The following is a 21,577-nucleotide window of genomic DNA, read 5'->3' on the forward strand; positions in this document are numbered from 1 at the left end:
ATAGAGTAATAATTACTGCAGGGTATAAAGAAGTCGCAATGCTTCACTTGTAACTTTTTTGTCTAAAATTATTATTAAAAAATTAAAAGAAACTGGAAGATATGTTTGAGAGAACTAAAATTTAGGGCTTAGTTTTGCAGTCTGGTTGCATGAAGAAGAGCCAGCTTTAAAGAGTAGAAAAGGAGTTGAGAGAGGAGACACCAAGTAGGTCAAACCAACATTTGGATGCAGATATCTTAGTCTAATCTCCATGTCTCTTAACCATTCTATCCTATTTCCTATCCCATGTGTTTTTATTCAGAACTTAATTCTAAAGACTATCTTTAAGATTTCTCTTCTGGGTTACCTTTTATTTCTACAAGGGTATCTAATTTACTCTTTACTATATCTATTGAGTTTTAAATTTCATTTGTTGAATTTGTAATTTCTAGAAATTATTTTTGGTTCTTTAGTAATTTTTCACAATTATTCTTTTTGTTTTTTTTTTTTTAATTTATTTATTTTGACAGAGAGTATTTTAGAGAGAGAGCACAGATGGGGGAGGGGTAGAGAGAGGGAGAGACAGAACCCCAAGCAGTGTCAGTGCCATCAGCAAACAGCCGCATGGAGGTCTCAAACTCACAAACCATGAGATCACAACCAGAGCCCAGATCAAGAGTCTGATGCTTAAGCAATTGAATCACCCAGGTGTCCCGGCAATTATTCTTTTTAATCTCTTGCTCCTTATGCTTTTAGGCTTTGCTTTCATCATCTTAAACACTGAAAAAAATAATTATATACTTCATTTCGAATAATATTTCAAATCACTGTGTTAGTATTTATGGTCTCTGTTTCTGTTAATATTTATGGTCTCTGTTAATATTTATGGATCTCAGTCATGAAGCCTCCTTTCCTTGTAAACAAATTCTAATTATGCAGGATTGGCTGCAGATTTGACGCTAGATTTATCTTTGCATCTTTTAAACAATTCTACTTTGGGTCTTCTTTTTAGCACAACAGAAAAACTCTCAAGGGACTTGAAATTTCAGTATGTCCCTGTCAATTTATCTAATTGAATATAATTTTGTCACTGAATATTGATATTATTGATATAACTATGTTACACTTCTTAGAACATAGATACATTAGTATTCTCTTTTACTTCCAAATGATACTTTTCAACCTGGTGGCTACCAACCACTCTTAAAGACTTAGCTAAAGCATTATTGCATTATTCTCTTCTTCTAGTAAGCAACTTCCTTCGTGGGCTTGCCTTCCTCAACTCGTTCTGACCATCTAAGATCCATCTCCATTGTATTTGTAGAATAAGTATTGGTTCCAATGACATTTTCTGCAGTAATCTGTGAACTCATTTTGAACCTGAAGTGGTCTTTCTTGTTTATGCCCTGTGCATAATATAGAATCTGGCATACACTATGTGCTAAAAACTTGTCTTTTGGAGGTATGAAATATTAAAGGATTTGTAGAGGAACTGAAATTGGGTTAATGTATAGATGGATGATTGCACACAACATCTACACTTCTAAATTTTACCCCTCCCTTGAGATTGTAGGGTTCACAGCCCAATTAATATTTCCACAGACATGTCCAATTATTAACTCACACACTGAAGGTCAAAAACCTTTCCATAGCTACTACTTATCTAACATTTTGTGGTTTTGCTAGTCATTATCCATTACTCCGGTTGGTCAAACCACAAACTGAGCACTTCTCTGTTTTTTAAGACTCATTCTGTGATTTCCATTCACAAACCAATATCATATTTTCCCTGACACTCATCAAATATTGTTTTCCTAATATTTACTTTTAGCCTGTTACAGATTGTTTTTTCCCTACCACTCAAATCCTATTTAGATTTTGGAAGAGTTTTATTATAGGACACATATGATCATTTTCTGGACATGATTTGAAAATCTGAGTAGACCTCTTTTGTGGAAATTGAAATTGATCCCAGAGTATAGCACTCAAGACTCTCCAAAGTGTTCTGTTTTAACTAGTATTTTCTTTGTCTGTACTGTTCTGTGTTAGCCTTGACTCTATGCATACTGAACTGATAACTGCATACTTAAGTGGCCATCATTTCCACATCATCATTCTTTTTCTCCTTGTCTTCCATTCACCTTCAGAACCCATCTTCTGTCATGTTTGCTACTGGGCTCAATGAAAGGCACCCACATCCTGAAGCTTTGTGAGATTTCTTTCCACATTGGAGTGATAGCATCTTCTGGAGCCTGGAAATATTGTACCTTAGTATAATATTTAGCATACTCTTCCTATTGTTATTGTGATGTGATGTGATGTGTGCATCTTGTCCACATACTATCATACAACCAAATTTATGTCAAGACCTACATTTTTGTTTTCCCAAATTTTCAATCATCATGTTCCATAAGATATACCATATTATTTACTAGACTTTCTTAAATGGGTTCTATTGTAATTAAAAAGTGTCCATTGAAAAGTATCATTTTTATTTTAATATATTTAAAATGAACTCCTAAAATGCTGCAGCCATTTCCTCCAGAATATTTAAATATTTCATGCATTCTCCTAACAAATATCCTGTAGTATTGTGCCCGGTGCGCACTACTGACAAAGTTCTCTACACGGTATCATTTCCTAACTCTAGAAATTAATTTTTAACTTGATCTGTATCTAAATTGCGTCTTCAGCTCTGTGCTCTGCAAACATTTAACCTCTGCAGAGCAGTGTCTGAGGGAACCGCTGTCATGGTCCCTAAGAAATGGATTTCAGCAATTGTGCTGCTGCAGCTCTGCTATGCTGGCTGTGGACTCTGTGGGAAGGTCCTGGTGTGGCCCTGTGACATGAGCCACTGGCTCAACCTAAAGATCATACTGGAGGAACTCACAGAAAGGGGCCACGAGGTGACCGTGTTGGTGTCTCCACAGAGTTTCATCATCGACTACAGCAAGCCTTCTGCAATGAACTTCGAGGTGGTCCCTGTGCCACAAAACAGAGAGACTGCTGAGAAAACGCTAAATGACTTTTTAGATATAGCTGCTAATGTTATGCCAACATTGTCACTCTGGCAGTCAACAATGAAACTGCAACAATTCCTTCTTCAAATAACTGGGCATTTAAAACTCCAGTGTGAGAGTGTAGTCTACAACCAGTCAATGATGAAGAAACTCCAGGAAACCAACTACAATGTAATGGTCATAGACCCGGTGTTACCCTGTGGAGAGCTGATTGCTGAGTTGCTGGCAGTCCCTTTTGTGTATACAATAAGGTATTCCATGGGTTACACGCTGGAAAAATATTGTGGGAAACTTCCGGTTCCACTTTCCTATGTGCCTGTTACCGTGGCGGCACTATCAGAGAGAATGACCTTTCTGGAAAGGGTAAAAAATTTAATGTTCTCCATTTTCTTTGACTTCTGGATCCAACAATATGATACTCAGCTTTGGGACCAGTTTTACAGTGATGCATTAGGTAAGAGAGTGCTCCTCATTCTAAAGGAGTTAAGAAACTTAGGTGGTTTAAGAAAAGCCTAGGAAAATGAAAAGAGTGTATTTTTAAAAGTTTCACTTTCACATGAAACTTCATAAGTGATAGCAATGACTGTTATCAACAACCAATTGGGAGGGAGAGGCAAGAAAAGTCTTGGTTACCCTTTCTTTAAAGTCATCTAACCATTTTGTAAGAAACCTTGATACTTAAAGATTGTTATCAAAACAAAACAAAATATGAAACATACTAATAAATGTCAACCTAATGGAAGATGTATTTTTTGTCCAATATAGGGTATCACAAAAAAGTCTTGTACACTGAGTTTTTATAGTGGAAGAGATTTGACTTTTTATTGGTCAAAAAAGTGTAACGTTTGTTGTAAGAATAATATAATCTCCTTGCCTTATTCCAGTAATAAACTGAAAACTGAGCTATATTAACAACGGGATTAACTTTGCATGTAATTTATTTTGTCTGAATTGTGACCCACAAATTTTGAGAATCATGGATTATTACATTCAAAATTTATAGTATTCTCTGTGTTGAATCTGAGGCCCTGACATTCTTATCCCTTTCGTAAATTTGGGATGAAGCTTCAGTAAGTCTTAAGTGAATTGTTTCATCGTAGCTAGTCATACTGAAAAGTTTCCTAGGATGCTTTGTACTTCTTCAGGGAGTACTACACAGAAACCTGAACAATGAAATGGAAAACTGTAAAAAATTATAGCTTTAGGTGTTGAAAGAAGCATGTTTTTTTTACTTCACTACTTACATATATATTCCATCTATTTTTAATGGTTTGCATTTTTCTATCAGGAATGGTTTTGCTTTGTTATTTTTACACAGATAGCTCTCATTTGATTCCATCAATATTAACTAATTTAACTCTCTGATTGTATTAGTTTTGTAGGTCTGTCACAACTAAATACCACAGACTAAGTGGCAGAAACAACAGAAATTTGTCTTCTCATAGTTTGGATGCTAGAAGTCCATAACCAAGGTGTTGCCAGGCCAGTTTCTCTTCAGGCCTGTCTCCTAGCTTGTAATGTGACCACTTTTTTTGCTATGTTCTCTCATGGTATTTCCTCTGTGTATATATAATCCCAGTGTCTCCCCCTCTTCTTATAAGAAGACCAGTGATACTGGATTACTGTCCTTAAGGACCTAACTCAAAATATAATCAGATTTCAACATATGATTGTTAGAGGAACACAAGTCAGTCCATAATGCTGACTTCCAGTAGGTACCTTTTTTCACAAACGGATATTCAAAGGAAGCCACTTTAAAAATCCTGAAGTTTATACATGATTTAAATCTATACTATGCCAATTTCACAGTAAATAATTCAAGCACCAGAAACACTACCTGGGTGTAGGCAGTGTGTTGGGCTCTATGGATTTAAAGTAAATCAGACAGTATCTTGGCCTCAATTCTATTGTCAGGAAAAGAAATGCAAGATATAAAAAAATAAATATATTCTGAAAACTAAGGATGTTTTCCTAGTTCTAATCAATAAGTTTTTAGGACATTTGTCATATTATGCATAAATAGGGGAAAGTTATAAGATTCTGTATGTATAAATTTTATGGATTAAATGTAGTCCTTAGGATCTATGGTAATTTTTAAACTCTATCATCTTTAACAGGTTTATTTGTTTGTTTGATTGTGTACTTTTGTTGATTTTCATTCTCTCATTTTCTTTATCAGGAAATTCTGAATGCACCATGAATATGATTTAATTCTCAATCTCATAATAAAAGATAACTAATACAAATGGGTAAAAAAATTCAAATGGAACAAAAATATATATAATGAATAATAACTGGCTTCATATTTCTTCTACATAAGTATTATTAACTATTCTTGTCATTACATCAAGATATTATCTATGCATCATTAAGCATAAGTATTTATATGTCTTTTTTTTCTTTTTTTCCAATAGGAGCAATTACTAAATATTCATTTTGCCTTTCTTTTTAACAAATATATATTTGACACAGAATATTTTAAAATCTACATTATTCTTTACATCGACTTAATTGTAGTGATGTCAATGGATCTAACAAATCATTAAGCTATTCATTCAATATCTACTCTCCTAGCAACTATCAAGTATATAATACAATATTGTTAACTATAGTGACTATGTTGAATAATAGATCCCCAGAACTTCCCCATCTTGTGGTTGGAATTTTGTACCTTTTGACCAACAATCCCCATTTGCCCCAGCCCCGAGCACTATTAACCAGCATTCTACTCTCATTCCCGAGTTTGGTTTATGTTAAGTGAAATAAACCAGACAGAGAAAGACAAATACAATATAATTTCAGTTACCTGTGAGAAAAGCAAACAAACAAAATAACAAGCTCATAAACAGAACAGATTGGTCATTACCAAAGCAGGGGTGGGGGCTGGGTAAAATGGGTGAAGGGAGGCAAAAGGTACAAACTTGCAGTTATAAAATAAAAAGTCATGAAAATGTAATGTACAGCATGGCGACTATAGTTAATAATACTACATAGCATATTTGAAAGTTGTTGACAGAGTAGGTCTTAAAAGTTGTCATCAAAAGAAAAAAATTCTGTAACTACTTATGGTTATGGATGTAAACTAGATGTGTCGTGTTGACCATTTAGCAATATATGCAAATATGAAATCACCATGTTGTACATCTGAAATTAATACAATGTATGTCAATTATACCTCAATATAAAAAAGGAAAAGAAAGATCTAAAATCAATAATCTAAATTTCCACCTTGGAAAACTAGCAAAAGAAGAGTAAATTAAATTCAAAGTAAGCAGAAGAAAATAAAAAAATAAGAATTAAAGCAGAAATCAATGAAACAGAAAACAGGAAATCAACAGAAAAATCAAGGAAAAAAAACGTGATATGTTGAAAAGATCAATAAAATTGATCAGACTCTAGCCAACCTAAACAAAATAAAAAACTTAAAAGAAAGGATATCACTACGGATGCTATGGACATTAAAAAGGATAACAAGTGTACACTATGAATAATTATTTGCCCACAAATTCCATGAAAAACACAGTTCCTTGAAATACATAATTTGCCAAATCTCACACGAGGACAAGTAGACAATCTAAATAACCCTGTATCTAATAAATTTGGTTAATAATTACTCATCCAAGGCAGAAAGCACCGGGCTGTTTGTTGGTGAATTTTACTAAATATTTATTTTTTTCTTAAGTGTTTATTTATTTATTTTGATAGAGAGACAGAGAAAGAGTCAGAGAAAGAGGGAGAGAGAATTCCAAGCAGGCTTCATGCTCAGCATGGAGCCCAACATGGGGCTCAATCCCATGACCATGAGATCATGACCTGAGCCGAAACCAAGAGTCAGATGCTTAACTGACTGAGCCTCCCAGCTGCCCCCTCTACAAAATATTTAATAATGACATTATACTAATTTTCTATAATCACTTTTAGAGGATAGAAGCAGAGGGAATACTTCCTAAGTCATTCTATGGTGCCAGTATTGTCCAAATATCAAAACCAGACAAAAACATTGCAGCAAAAGAAAACTATAGACCAATATTTCTCATAAACATAGATCCAAAATCCTTAACAAAATATTAGCAAAGTGAATCCAACAATGTATAAAAAAAATTATACACCATCATCAGGTAGGATTTACTCTAAGTATGCAAGACCAGTTCACCATTCAAAAATCAATTAATGTTACCCATCACAAGAGACTAAAAAAAACAAACAAACAAACAAACAAACAAACAAAAAACACAAGAGGATATCAATAGATGCAGAAAAATTATTTGTTAAAATCCAACCCCAATTCATGTTAAAAATTCTCAGTAAATTAGGCATAACAAGGACTTTCTTCAACTTGATAAATAATATCCATAAAAAACGCATAGCTAAAAAACAAAAACAAAAAAAGTTAAAAATAAAATCCTACAGCTAAAATCATCTTTAATGATGGAAAACTGAAAGCTTTCCTTTCAAGATCGTATACTAGGCAAGATGTCATCTCTCTCCATACCTCTTTAATGTAATACTGAAAGTTCTAGCTAAGGGCCTAAGACAAGAAAAGGAAATAATAGAGAGGTCAGAAATAGACCCACACAAGAGAGTCAACTGATCTTTGACAAGGAAGCAAAAGCAGTACAATAGATAAAGATAGTCTTTTCAAGAAATGATGCTGGAACAACCGGATATCCACATGCAAAAAAAAAAAAAGCATGTAGGTACAGAACATACACCCTTCAAAAAATTTAGCTATTAGTGAATCATAGATCTAAATGTAAAACCCAACACTATAAAACTTCTAGAAGATAACATAGGAAAAAACATAGATGATGTTGGGTATGTCAATGGCTTTTTATAAACAACACCAAAGACACAAAATAAAAATAATGAATAAGCTGGACTTCATCAAAATTAAAAAACTTCTGCTCTGTAAAAGACAGTGTCAAGAGAATGAAAAGATAAGACGCTGATTGATAGAACATATTTGCAACAGGCATATCTGATAAAAGATTGTTATATATGTTTTTAAACTCTTAAAACTCAATAATAAGAAAACACATAACAATTAAAAATAGGACAAAGAGAGACACCTCACCAAAGAAGATATACAGTTGGCAAATAAGCATATATAAAGATGCTCCATATCATGTGCCATGAAAGAAATGCAAAATAAAATAATAAGATAGTACTCTACATCTATTAGAATGGTCAAAATGCAGAATAGTGACAAAGGCTAAATGCTGGCAAGTTGTGGAACAGGAACTCTCACATTCTGCGAGTGGGAATGCAAAATGGTACAGCCACTTTGGAAGACATTTTGATGGTTTCTTACAAAGATAAACATATTCTGAATAACAGTGGTGACAGTGGACATCCCTGTCACATTCCTGAACTTAGGGGGAAAGCTCTCAGTTTTTCCCTATTGAGAATGATATTAGCAGTGGCTAATATCATATGCTTTCATATATGGCTTTTATGATCTTGAGGTATGATCCTTCTATCCCTACTTTCCTGAAGGTTTTTATCAAGAAAGGATGCTGTAATTTGTCAGATGCTATCTCTGCATCTGTTGAGAGGATCATGTGGTTCTTGTCCTTTCTTTTACTGATGTGATGTATCACATTGATTGGTTTGTGGATATTGAACCAGCCCTGCATCACAGGCGTGAACCTCATTTGGTCCTGATAAATAATTATTTTAAAGTATTGTTGGATCTGGTTGGCTAATATCTTGTTGAGAATTTTTGCATCCATGTTCATCAGAGAAATTGGTCTGTAGGTCTCCTTTTTACTGGAGTCTTTGTCTGATTTTGGAATCAAGGTAATGTTGGCTTCATAGAATGAGTCTGGAAGTTTTCCTTCCATTTCTGTTTTTTTTGGAACAACTTCAAAAGAATAGGTGTTAATTCTTCCTTCAATGTTTGGTAGAATTCCCCTGGAAAGCCATCCAGCCCTGGACTCCTGTTTTATGGGAGATTTTTGGTTACTAATTTGATTTTCTTCCAGGTTATGGGCCTGTTCAAATTTTCTATTTCTTCCTATTTGAGTTTTAGTAGTTTATATGTGTTTAGGAATGTGTCCATTTCTTCCATATTGCCCATCTTATTGGTATATGATTGTGCATAATATTCCCTTATTATTGTTGGTATTTCTGCAGTGTTGATTGTGATCTCTCCTCTTTCATTCTTGATTTTATTTATTTGGGTTGTTTCCTTTTTCTTTTTGATCAAACTGGCTAGGCATTTACCAATTTTGTTGATTCTTTCAAAGAATCAATTCCTGTTTCATTGATCTCTTCTACTGCTTTTTGTTTTTACTTTGTTTTTGCTTTTTCTTTCTTTCTTTCTTTTATTTATTTCTTTTTTTTATGATAGCATTGATTTCTGCTCCAGTCTTTTATTATTTCCTGTCTTCTGCTGGGTTGGGGTTTTGTTATTCTTTTTCCAGCTCTTTAAGGTGTAAAGTTAGGTTGTGTATCTGTGACCTTTCTTTCTTCTTTGGGAAGGCCTGGATTGCTATATACTGCCCTCTTATGACTGCCTTTGCTGTGTTCCAGAGGTTTTGGGCTGTGGTGTTATCATTTTCATTGGCTTCCATGTCCTTTTTAATTTCCTCTTTAACTTCTTGGTTAGCCCATTCCTTCTTTAGTAGGATGTTCTTTAGTCTCCAAGTATTTGTTGTCTTTCCAAATTTTTTCTTGTGGTTGATTTCGAGTTTCATAGTGTTGTGGTCTGAAAATATACATGGTACGATTTTGTATTTGTTGAGGGATGATTTCATCCCAGTATATGATCTATTCTGGAGAATGTTCCATGTACACTGGAGAAGAATGTGTATTCTGCTGCTTTAGGATGAAATGTTCTGAATATATCTGTTAAGTCCATCTGGTCCAGTGTGTCATTCAAAACCATTGTTTTCTTGTTGATTTTCTGCTTAGATGAACTTTCCATCTGTAAGTGGGTGTTGAAGTCCCCTACTATTATGGTATTATTGTCAATGTGTTTCTTTATGCTTGTGATTAATTGATTTATATATTTGCATGTTTACACATGGGGGCACAAATGTTTAGAATTTTTAGGTATTCTGGGTGGATAGACCTCTTAACTATGATATAACACCCTTCTTCAACTCTTGTTACCATCTTAATTTTAAAACTTAGATTGATATAAGTATGGCAATTTCAGCTTTCTCTTGGCTACCATTAGCATGATAGATGGTTCTCCAACCCCTTACTTTCAATCTGGTCTTTAGGTCTAAAATGGATCTCTTGTAAACAACATATAGATGGATCTTGTTTTCTTATCCTTCTGTTACCCTATGTCTTTTGATTGGAGCGTTTAGTCCATTGACATTTAGAGTCAGTACTGAAAGATATGAATTTATTGCCATCGTGTACCCTATAGAGTTGGAGTCACTGGTGGTGTTCTCTGGTGCTTTCTAGCCTTTGATGCTTTGGGACTTTTTGTTTTGTTTTGTTTCATCATTTCTTCCTTCAGAGAGTCCCCCTTAAAATTTCTTGCAGGGCTGGTGTAGTGGTCACAAACTCCTTTAGTTTTTGTTTGTCTGGGAAACTCTTTATCTCTCCTTTTATTTTGAATGACAGCCTTGCTGGGTGAAGAATTCTTGTGCATTTTTTCAGATTCACCATGTTAAATATATCCTGCCACTCCCTTCTGGCCTGCCAAGTTTCTGTGGATAGGTCTGCAATGATACTGATCTGTCTTCCCTTGTAGATTAAGGACTTTTTTCCCTTGCTTCTTTCATGATTATTTCCTTCTCTGTGTATTTTGTGAATTTCGCTATGATATGCCTTGTCGATGGTTGTTTTTTGTCTAATCTAATGGGAGTTCTCTGTGCTTCCTGGATTTGGATGCTGTGTCTTTCCCCAGGTTAGGAAAGTTTTCTACTATGATTTGCTCATATAAAACTTGTACCCCTTTTTTTCTCGGTTCACCTTCTGGGAACCCTATGATTCAGATGTTATTCCTTTTTTAATGAGGCAGCAAGTTCTCTAGCTTTTATATCACACTCTTTTGCTTTAGTTTCCCTCTTTTTTTCTGGTTCATTTTTCTCCATAAGTTTGTCCCCTATACTGCTGATTCACTGTTCTGTTTTATCCATCCTTGCCACCATGGCATCCATTTGAGATCACAGCTCAGTTATAACGTTTTTTATTTTGTCCTGACTAAATTTTAACCCTTTTATCTCCCAGAAAGGGATTCTACACTTTTTTCAATCCGAGCTAGTATTCTAACTATGATTCTAAATTCTGGTTCAGACATCTTGTTCATATCTGTTTTGATTAAGTCCCTGGCTCTCATTTCCTCCTATTCTTTCTTTTAGAGTGAATTCCTTTGCTTCATCATTTTGAAGGAAGAAAAAGAATAAAATAAATAAAAATTTAAAAATCAAATGAAGGATTCTAGATCCTAGGTGTGTTTTGGTCTTGTGGATGAAAGAAGCTTGGTAGAATAGAGAAAAAAGGGAAAGAAGATAAAAGGAAAAAAAAAGAAAGAAAGGAAAGAAAAGGAAAGGAAAAAAGGTTGGAAAATGTATGAAAATTTTTAAATATATATATAATAGATTCAAATGAAATGAGGAAAGTAAAATGGAATAAAAAATTTAAAAATACAGTAGAAAACAATAAAGAAAAATGTTTTTTATAAAGCATAAAATAAAATTAACCCTTTCTCTTTCTGTATTCAAGAATAGGAAAGAAAAGAAAGGAAAGGAAAAGAAAAAGAAAAAGAAAAAAATTGAATAGATGGATCAGAGAAAAGAATAAATATTATTGAAATTACATCCAGTTTGCCCTAACAGTCAAACTATGAAGCACTTTATAGTCTATAAACTAGCAGGCAGAGAGACTGGTGGTATTCCTCTAGAGCACAGTTGGAACAGTTGGACGGACTTGGTGTAACGGCTCTGTTCTCCACTAGATGGTACTGCTTAGCTTATTGGTGTGGATCCTTATGGCACATGTACACGTGTATGCGCATGCATAGAAAAGATAAAAATGGTATCACCTGGCTACATAGTCTCTGGCAACAGAACTCTGTGGTCTCTCCTACCGGAAATAAAACACCCCTCCTTTGTCTCTGGCTACTGTCCACTCCCTACTTCTACACTGTCATGATCAAGCTGTCAGCCTACCAGATGGCACCTCTCTCCAAAATTTTATCTCAGATGAGAATGTGTTTCTAAACCCCTCACTTCTGAGGTCCCTGTGGCTTTGACCTGCTCTGACCATCTGGGGGAGTATCTTGCCGAGCAATGGCCAGGTATCAGCCAGTCCACAGGAACATTTGTGTGACCGTGCTGCTGCAGATGCCAGAGACTGCGGCCAGGTGCCAGCCTGCCCCAGAAAAAGTCCATGAGATCATATAGAAGCAGCGTTTCAGGGATTATGGTAAATCAAAACACACATCTGGCACGAAGCTTCACCTCCCTCTAACGTCTTTGTTCCAAGACCAGCAAACGTGGATGTTCTCTGGGGTCTGCTGAGACCTTTGCCTGTGAGGAGGCCACACAACCTCTACCAAATGTCTTTTCACCAGGGGAACTGCCTCTCTCCCATGTGGTCCTAGGACTCCTCAATCCTGGGGATTGGCCCTTCCCACCAGAGCTCCACCAGTTATCGAGCTGTGGAGTTCCAGAATCTGTGCTCCCTGTTTATAGAGTCCTAATCATATTTAAAGCCTCTCTTTTCTCCTTTCTTCCTTTCTTGTTCAGTCCCTTATGGGTATTTCCACTCGTTCACTTTCTCTCCAGCTACTTTCAGGGAAAGTGCTTTTCCTGTACTCTCTCCTCTGTCTCTGTCCTCTCTCCACAAGCAAAAATAGCTCCCTACACTCTGCAGCTTCTCTCTCCCAGTTCACCTCTGTGCCACATACCTGCCAAATTCTGTGACTCAAGTTATGTAGATTGTGGGGTTGATCCTCAGATCAATCTTATAGGTGTGCAAGATGGTTTGTTGTTGCATTTCAGGGATGAGTTGAATTTCTTGCTGCATTTTATGGACAAGAGGAGCAAAAAACTTCCATGTTGCTCCGCTATCATGGTCCCTCCCCTTATTTCCTTTACTTTTGATTGCCTTTGTATTTGTAACTGTGCACCACTATCTCAAATATAGAATTTTAGTCAATACTTTAATTTGGGTATTTCTTAAAATGTGATCTATACATTATACACAGTAATTTCACCAAGGGAGTTGGTAATCAAGACAGGATGTCACACACATGGAATAAGACAACTAAAGTACATAAATATATTGACGTGGAGGTTGTGAGGTGGGGTTTTCATCCAATCTCCGGCAATTTCAAGTTAAGTTTCCTTGAGAAATTCCTCTTCATTAGTAAATTAAGGCATCTTACCATATAGATTCAGATGTAAATTCAAACACTACAAAGCAATGACTATAGAAAGAGAGTCTATCCATTCTGTGTTGCACATGATCACCAAGTTTGCTTATAATCCTTAAAAAAGGAGATTTCTCATCTGAATTTTTCTTTATTTAGGGCAAAACATGTTTCCTGTGTCTAAAACTGGTTGATCTGGTCATTTGCAAACACTCGTTCTTCTCCACAAATCTTCTAAAATTAATACGTAGAATATCCCTTTCAAAAAATATAATTCAAAGATAACACTAAAATAACTGTGTGATATTGGTGACATGTATATTTCACATTCCAAAGGGGGTTGTATTGGGTATGAATCAGGGAATTCCTACTAAGAAAATAGTGGCAAATCAGTTGTAGTGGAAAATAATGGGATTTTATTGAGGAAGATAAAGTAAACAAATACTGGTGGGATTCTTAAACAATAGGAGTAAATCAGAGACTATAACAAGCTGGAAGATAGTTAGAAAACCATTGATAGGGAATTTGGTGCTGATATGCTGGGGCTAATCTGTCATCTGCCATTTAACTGGAGAGAAACAATGAGTATTAAGTTCATCAGTACATGGAGTTGTGGTTAAATTTTAGATTGAATTTGTAGTTGTGAAACTTCATTTGCATATTACTATTCCTACCCAAATATATTCTTACCTTCTCTCCTTCTCGCCTCTCATCCTTCTTTTCCTTACCCCCTTTCCTCCCTCCCTCCCTCTTTCCTCCCTTATTCCCTTCCTTCCTTCCTTCCTTCCTTCCTTCCTTCCTCCAATCCCACCCCACTTTCTTTCTTCCCTCCTTCTCTTTCTCCCTCTCTCCTTATAATCTTAATTTCCCCTTCCTTTTAACTAGATGTGATCTTCCTTTTCACATCTTCCTTTTCCTCTAGATGTGATAGATAGCTAGAGGACAAAGATTTCCCTTGTTTGTCAGAAAATTAGTGGTACATTTTATCCTAAAAAACATATATGCTAATAACTTTCACTTACCTTTTTTTCATTTTCTCTAGGAAGACCCACTACATTATGTGAGGTTATGGGGAAAGCAGAAATTTGGCTAATCCGGACATATTGGGATTTTGAATTTCCTCGTCCATACTTACCTAATTTTGAGTTTGTAGGAGGGTTGCACTGTAAACCAGCCAAACCATTACCTAAGGTATGTCTATTACAGTGGAGGATGTTTTGTGTAAGGTATGATATAATCCTATTATTTCTTTATTTAAAGTGTGCTGCCTCAATAACAGAGATATACTATTTGCTACTCCAAATCTATTTTACAAATCATAGGAGTCTTTTATGAATTATATTACCTTTTTGAACTTCACTTTGATATTTCAGCTGAAGAAAGAAGTGATTCAAGTGGCATGTTAAAATATCAGTGTGTTGAGCACCTGGCTGGCTGGGTCAGTTATGCATCTAACTCTTGCTCTCAGCTCAGTTCATGATCTCACAATTCATGAAATCGAGCCTCCATGTCAGTCTCTGTGCTGTCAGTGCAGACCCTGCTTGGGATTCTCTCTCCCTCTCTCTTTGCCCCTTCCCCACTTGCACTCTCCCTATGTCTCAAAATAAACAAATAAACTTTAAAATAAGACATCAGTGTGTCTATAGTTTGGGTGCTGTATGGAAGGAACAGGAAGCTATAGCCTTGGAATTCCCTCAGGAAAGTGCTTTGGTCTTCCTAACAAGTGTGATGGGGTTATGAGGTGAGACAGTTACTATGATTCTTTGAGCGATAACGATGCCTTCATGAGAACTCTCAGAGAGATTTCACAGACTTTGGTCAGTAAGAAGTAAGTGTTGACAGAAGACATGGAATTAGGTAGCAATTCTTGGATAACAGTGACCTTTACCAAGACAGAAAATAATTCACAGAAAAGCTTTTTTGAGATGACAAGGATGGATTCAGTTTAGACCTATTCACTTTTAGGAGCCAAAGGAATTTTCAGGTGGATATTTCTAGGAATCATTCAGGTAATGCAAAGTCTGGGTTTCAGCAGAGAGCATTAGGAACAGATTAGGTAAAATAGTCATAGAACTGAGAAACCCAGTCACTGAATTTGTTCTTTAGTACCATGATGCCTGGTTTCTCTGAAGTAAAAAGGAAAATTGTGTACCACATTCCAAAGTCACCAACAAATAAATATTGATAGCCAAAAATGTTGGAAGAAGACAATATTGAGAAGTAAAAGAGAATGAGAGAAAAACATGATAAGAATATTGTATTTAAGTCTCTTTATCAATAACTGTCTTTATGAAAGAATTGAAGAGGCAGACACTCATTTGCTCCTGTTGCAGATAAACAAACATAATCTCTGAGACAATTGCAGGTTAAATAGTGCTCTTAGGAGAGTTCTCAATTTCTATTTAGGGTAAAATACACATTTAAGTTTAAATCTTATGCTAGGATTCTGAATATGCTTTTCTTACCACTCAAGTTATAGCTGCAGGTAAGCTCTACTGAGTGTTATTATAACAGATAATGAACCAGTATCTAAACAGAGTTACAGAAAGAGATGTGACATATTCCTTGCTCACTAGATAAAATCCCATACCACACTATTATATTTATCTTCCCATCCTCACTTTTCACACACACACACACACAATTTCACAAAATAGTTCAGACATGTTTTTGTAAAGGAGGAAAAATTATTCCATCCCAAGCCCAATTACTAATACAAACATTTGGACAATATGGACACCAATCATAGCTTATATCTCTGATGAAAAAATTATGCCAGTCATTGGATACACAGAAAAAAAAAACAAAACAATGAACAACAGCCAAATCAAGAATCCAAATCCAGCTGCTAGATGTGTAAGGCTTCATGTACGTGTGTGTGTGTGTGTGTGTGTGTGTGTGTGTGTGTGTGTGTGTTTATTCAATCACTGTCCTTAGGGTGGTAAATCAAAATGGCAAAACACCAATTCCTGGGACTTCAGAGATATTCTCCTAACATTAACTAAGCTAAAATAGCAATCTACTTTCATTTATGACATCATCCTTTCCCTAGTAATTTTACTACCTTTAAATTGATAAATACATAGAGAAATAAATATAATTGATAATTGTAATAAATATATTGAGAAATAATACAGGGAAGCCACAATAGTTGCACAGGGCATGCATAACAGATCTCTAGAAGTTGACATTCACATAAATTATGATACAAAAGACTGTAATCCCAGACTTTGCAGAACCCAACCTGCATAACTGTAAGTGGTGACCCAGAAAACTTTATTTGTCGAGAAATTTATATTTACCAGTGCACTAAGGATCAAGTTAAGGGCATGTCAGCTACTCGTGGGAGGGTAGACAAATAATGTCTCATAAATGTTATCATGATAGGACAATAGCAGAATTTTACCTTTTAAAACATATAATTATATATTGAAGTTCTAAAAAATTCATTTGTAGGCCTATTAGTCAGGAAAAGAATAAACATGAGAAAAATATCCTGAATGCCTAATAGGGAGTTAGATTGATTTTTTAATAATTTATTGGATCTAAATTGACAGGGTACAATTTTAACACATGTCATGCATAAATGAGAAAACTTTTCTCCCCCTATGATCCTGCATATTTGCAATGAAAATAATTTTGTCTCTGTAGGAAATGGAAGAATTTGTCCGAAGTTCAGGTGAAGATGGTATTGTGGTGTTTTCTCTGGGGTCAATGGTCAGAAACCTCTCAGATGAAAAAGCCAATCTCATTGCCTCAGCCCTGGCCCAGATTCCACAAAAGGTTAGTACAACATTGGATCCTGGTGCATAGCAACTCTGCCAATTGGAGAGAAAGTGTGGCTAACAGTTCTCTTTCTAGATCAAAGTTGAAACACTGAGCATAACTAGTACCATCTGTAAGTAAAATTTTCTCAAAATATTAAAACGGTGTATTGGGGCACATTTGGTCACTTGTTTAATAAACTTTTGCACTGCTATGGAAATACATCTGTTTATACTATCATTTATTTTCAATGAAATAGAGATGAAAATGTTAAGATCCCAATAGCCTTTTGAAATCTTAGGACCTGCACTGAGTACTCCTCAAATTCTCAAGAATGTTAACTCCAAGGTCCAGGAAAGGAGAGAGGTTCTACATAAAGTAGACAGGAATCATACTCAAGGATATACTTTATATCTCTAGGTTTTATTAAGATTTTATCATGATCTAGTTGGTTTAGAAATAGAAGCTTCATCTTTCTAAACTGAAATTTCTACAGTTAAACACAATTAAAAATCCTAGTATTATTATCAAACAGTATGTATTTTCTGATTTATGATACTCAATTAACTTTTTGTTGTCATTATAGTTCGAGATTTCTACTCTTTATATACTCTTGTTCATTAAATACCCTAGAATTCATTATATTGGCATATTAGTTAAACTATATAAAACTCTATAACCGTGAGTGCACTAATGAGGCCTGTTAAACCTCTGAATTTTTATTTCTAAGCTTTTCTGCTAAAATTTTACCATCTGAGAATGGGGAGAAAAAGGAACTCTCTTGCACTGTTGGGAATGCAAACTGGTACAGTCCCTGTGGAAAACAATATAGAGGTTCCTCAAATAGTTAAAAATAGAACTACCCTATGATCCAGCAATTTCACTGCTAGAGATTGACCCAAAGAATACAATACTACTGATTCAAAGGGATACATGCACCTGATGTTATGGCAGCACCATTAACAATAGTCAAATTATGGAAAGGGCACAAACATCCATCAACAGATGAATGGATAAAGAAGATGTGGTATAGATACACAATAGAATACTATTCAGCAAAAAAAAAAAAGTGAAATCTTTCCATTTGCAAAGACATGGGTGGAGCTATAGAGTATAATGCTTAGGAAAATAAGTCAAAGACAAATGCCATATGATTTCACTTGTATGCGGAATTTAAGAAACAAAAGAGCATAGGGGGAGAAAAGAGAGACAGACAAACCAAGAAACAGACTCTTAGTTATAGAGAACAAACTGATGGTTACCAGAAGGGAGGAGTTTGGGGGGATGGGTTAAATAGGTGATGGGCATTAAGGAATTCACTTGTTGTGATGAGCACTAAGTGAGTTATGGAATTGTTGAATAAAATAAAAACTTAAACAGTGTGCCACTTACTTGTATTCAATCTGAACTTAGTCATACAGAGCTCACCCCTAAAAGGATGTAACAAAAGGTTAACATCCCAAGAAGATACTTTATTAAATAATTACAGAAGGCAAACCTCTGTCTCCTCCTCCTTCCAACTTCAGAAGGAAGGAGAACAAGGCAGAGAGAAAGGCAGGCAGGCAGGCAGGAAGGAAGGAAGGAAGGAAAGAAGGAAAAACAGAAGAATGGAGAAAGAAAAAGAGGCAGATGGAGGGAGAGAGGGAAGAAGAAAAGAAGGAAAGACTATCATTCAAAAACCAGACAATGCAATTTTAAAGCTAATTATATTTCTGGAAAACATTGCATTTGAAACATGAGAGTTAGGATGGCCTTATGACATAAATAAATTTACACAGTATTCATGTTTATTTTAATGTTTTTTAGAACCTCCACACTCTGGTTGATTAACTTAGTTTTTTCTTTTCTCTCTCTTCACTTACAATCTCACACCTCAATACTTTGAGTGACAAATATAAAAATTATAAAACTATATTTAATAGACTATTAACACAAGCCCTTTTTGACAACGTTGATGTAAACAGTCCCACTATATCTCCATGTTTGCAAACTATCCCTTATGTCCACTTTTCTCACTATCACATAAAGTAGTGGTGGGCTACATGACTTATAAATAACTCTATAGCCTTAAGATGACTTCACTGTGTGTTTTCACTTGCAAAATTAAAGTACCGTCTTCCACAGGTTTTATGGAGATACAAAGGAAAGAAACCAGCCACATTAGGAGCCAATACTCGGCTCTATGATTGGATACCCCAGAATGATCTTCTTGGTAAGACTGAGGAGAAAAAAAAGCTGTACAATTGGAAATGGACAAGTAAAGTGACTGTTTAACAACAAACAAATTCAATAAGTATGTAATTAAAAATGTCACATTTTAGGCTAAAATGAAAAACACAAGAAACAAGTGTTGGCAAGGGTGCGGAGGAAAAGGAATTCTCTTGCATTGTTAGTGAAAATGCAAACTGGTGCAGCCACTCTGGAAAACAGTATGGATGTTCCTCAAAAAAAAAAAAAAAATAGACATGCCATATGATTTGGTAATCACACTACTGGGCATTTACCCAAAGAATATAAAAACAATAATTAAAAGGGATACATGCACCCCTATATCTATAGCAGTATTATTTATAGTAGCCAAGATATGGAAGCAGCCCAAGTGTAACTGATGGATGAATGGATGAAGATGTGGTATATTTACACAATGGAATATTATTTAGCCATAAAAAAAGAATTAAATCTTGCCATATGCAAAGACATGGATGGATCTAGAGAGTGTAATGCTAAGAGAACTGAGTCAGAGAAAGACAAATACCATATAATTTCACTCATATGAGGAATTTAAGAAAGAGCAACAAAAGAAATGAGCATAGGAAAAATAAAAGAGAGACAATGCAAGAAACAGACTCTTAACTACAGAGAACAAATGGATGGTTACCAGAGGGGAGGTGGGGGAGAGGTAGATCAAACAAATGCTGGGGATTAAGGTGTGCCATTATGGTGATGAGCACTGGGTGAAATATGGAATTATTGAATCACTGTGTTGTATACCTGAAACTAATAGAACACTGTATGTTAACCATACCGGAATTTAAAATAAAATTTAAAAAATAAATTAAAAACTAAAGCTAGAAAAAATAATAAAATGTTACATTTTACTTACAGTTTCAAAGCAGAAATAATTTGAGAGTTGGCTCTGGATTTTATAGATTCAATGCTTTCTTCCGGTTCACAAAAGAGCATCTTCAATTAAGACTCTCATTATTCTTCAAGTTTCAATCTCAGTTCAGGTGTTACTTCCTCAAGCAAATCTTTCTGCACAATGCAGAAGGAACTAATTCCTCCTTTCCTGGGATCATTGTTTTCTATGTGCATAGAAATAGCCCATGTGCTCAGCTTTTGTGGAAAATGCTGCTTTCTTCATTGACTTACCCTGTAGTTTTTTCCCTGTCTCTTCCTGAAACTCTGTTAACCTGTCTTAATGAAATCCTCACCCACTTCTCACCCAATTCCCGAACTAGGTCATCCCAAAACAAAAGCTTTTATCACTCATGGTGGAACCAATGGGATCTATGAAGCTATTTATCATGGGGTTCCTATGGTGGGAGTTCCCATGTTTGCTGATCAGCCTGATAATATCGCTCACATGAAGGCCAAAGGAGCAGCTGTGGAGGTGAACATAAACACAATGACAAGTGAAGATCTGCTCAATGCCTTGAGAACAGTCATTAATGAACCTTCGTAAGTACTACTGCTTTTAAAAGCTTACCATTGTTTATACTGCCCATCACTCCTGGAAAAACATCCATTGTCTCATGCCTTTTAACTGATTTATTTTCAAATAACAATCATAACATTATCAATATAAGAACCACTCTATTATTTCATTTCCCATACACTGGAGTAATTTGCTGAAATTGCAAAAAAAGACTAATACTTCAAATATTTTATCAATGTAATTTCAAAATCAATAATTTCCATGATGACATAAACTCCCAGATATTTTTTTAATAATCTGCTTATATGTATAGACACACATATATATGCTTATTTAAATAGTATAACCATTCAGTAAGTACAAAATTGGAAGTGATAATTAACACTATCATTCAAAAATACCCATCATTAACACTGACTATATACCATTCTGCAGTTTATGAATACACACAGGGAGGAGAAATATAGAGTAGGCAATAAATTTATAAATATTGGTTATTACTATGTGTTGATCTTTAAACAAAATTTTGAATTTTATCTGATTTAGGTAAAGATTAATTGCAATAAATCAATAAACTATATTGAACTTCAGGTATATATCATTTTTTTTTCCCTGAAAGATCTCACCAAGATTAAGAATTAATACATAGACTCAGTTTTGTCTTTATTTTTAACTATGTATTTTTAATTTTAGCAATAGTTGAACTCCTGCTATAGAAATAATCTCTAATATGTATTACTTAAAATTTTAATTTGTTGGCGTGCCTGAGTGGCTCAGTCAGTTAAGCAGGTGATTCTTGATTTCAACTCAGGTCATGAT

At 35.1% G+C, this 21,577-nt stretch overlaps 1 protein-coding gene across 5 annotated transcripts in view; it reads left to right on the top strand.

Annotated features, from left to right (window-relative positions):
• The window catches only part of LOC131507504 (UDP-glucuronosyltransferase 2A1), a 60,831-nt gene that overhangs the window by 35,045 nt on the left and 4,209 nt on the right, over positions 1-21,577 (top strand). For 2 of the 5 annotated variants that reach the window (XM_058722368.1, XM_058722364.1), the window contains 4 exons: positions 14,378-14,526; positions 16,987-17,118; positions 19,225-19,312; positions 20,562-20,781. In XM_058722368.1, coding sequence (XP_058578351.1) covers positions 14,378-14,526; positions 16,987-17,118; positions 19,225-19,312; positions 20,562-20,781 — 589 coding nt within the window. Of the gene's footprint in view, positions 1-2,695; positions 3,454-14,377; positions 14,527-16,986; positions 17,119-19,224; positions 19,313-20,561; positions 20,782-21,577 lie in introns of those variants that run through there. The other 3 variants (XM_058722369.1, XM_058722365.1, XM_058722366.1) reach the window with 2 other exon arrangements.

This window comes from Neofelis nebulosa, chromosome 3 (assembly GCF_028018385.1).
Source record: "Neofelis nebulosa isolate mNeoNeb1 chromosome 3, mNeoNeb1.pri, whole genome shotgun sequence".
NCBI lineage: Eukaryota > Metazoa > Chordata > Mammalia > Carnivora > Felidae > Neofelis > Neofelis nebulosa.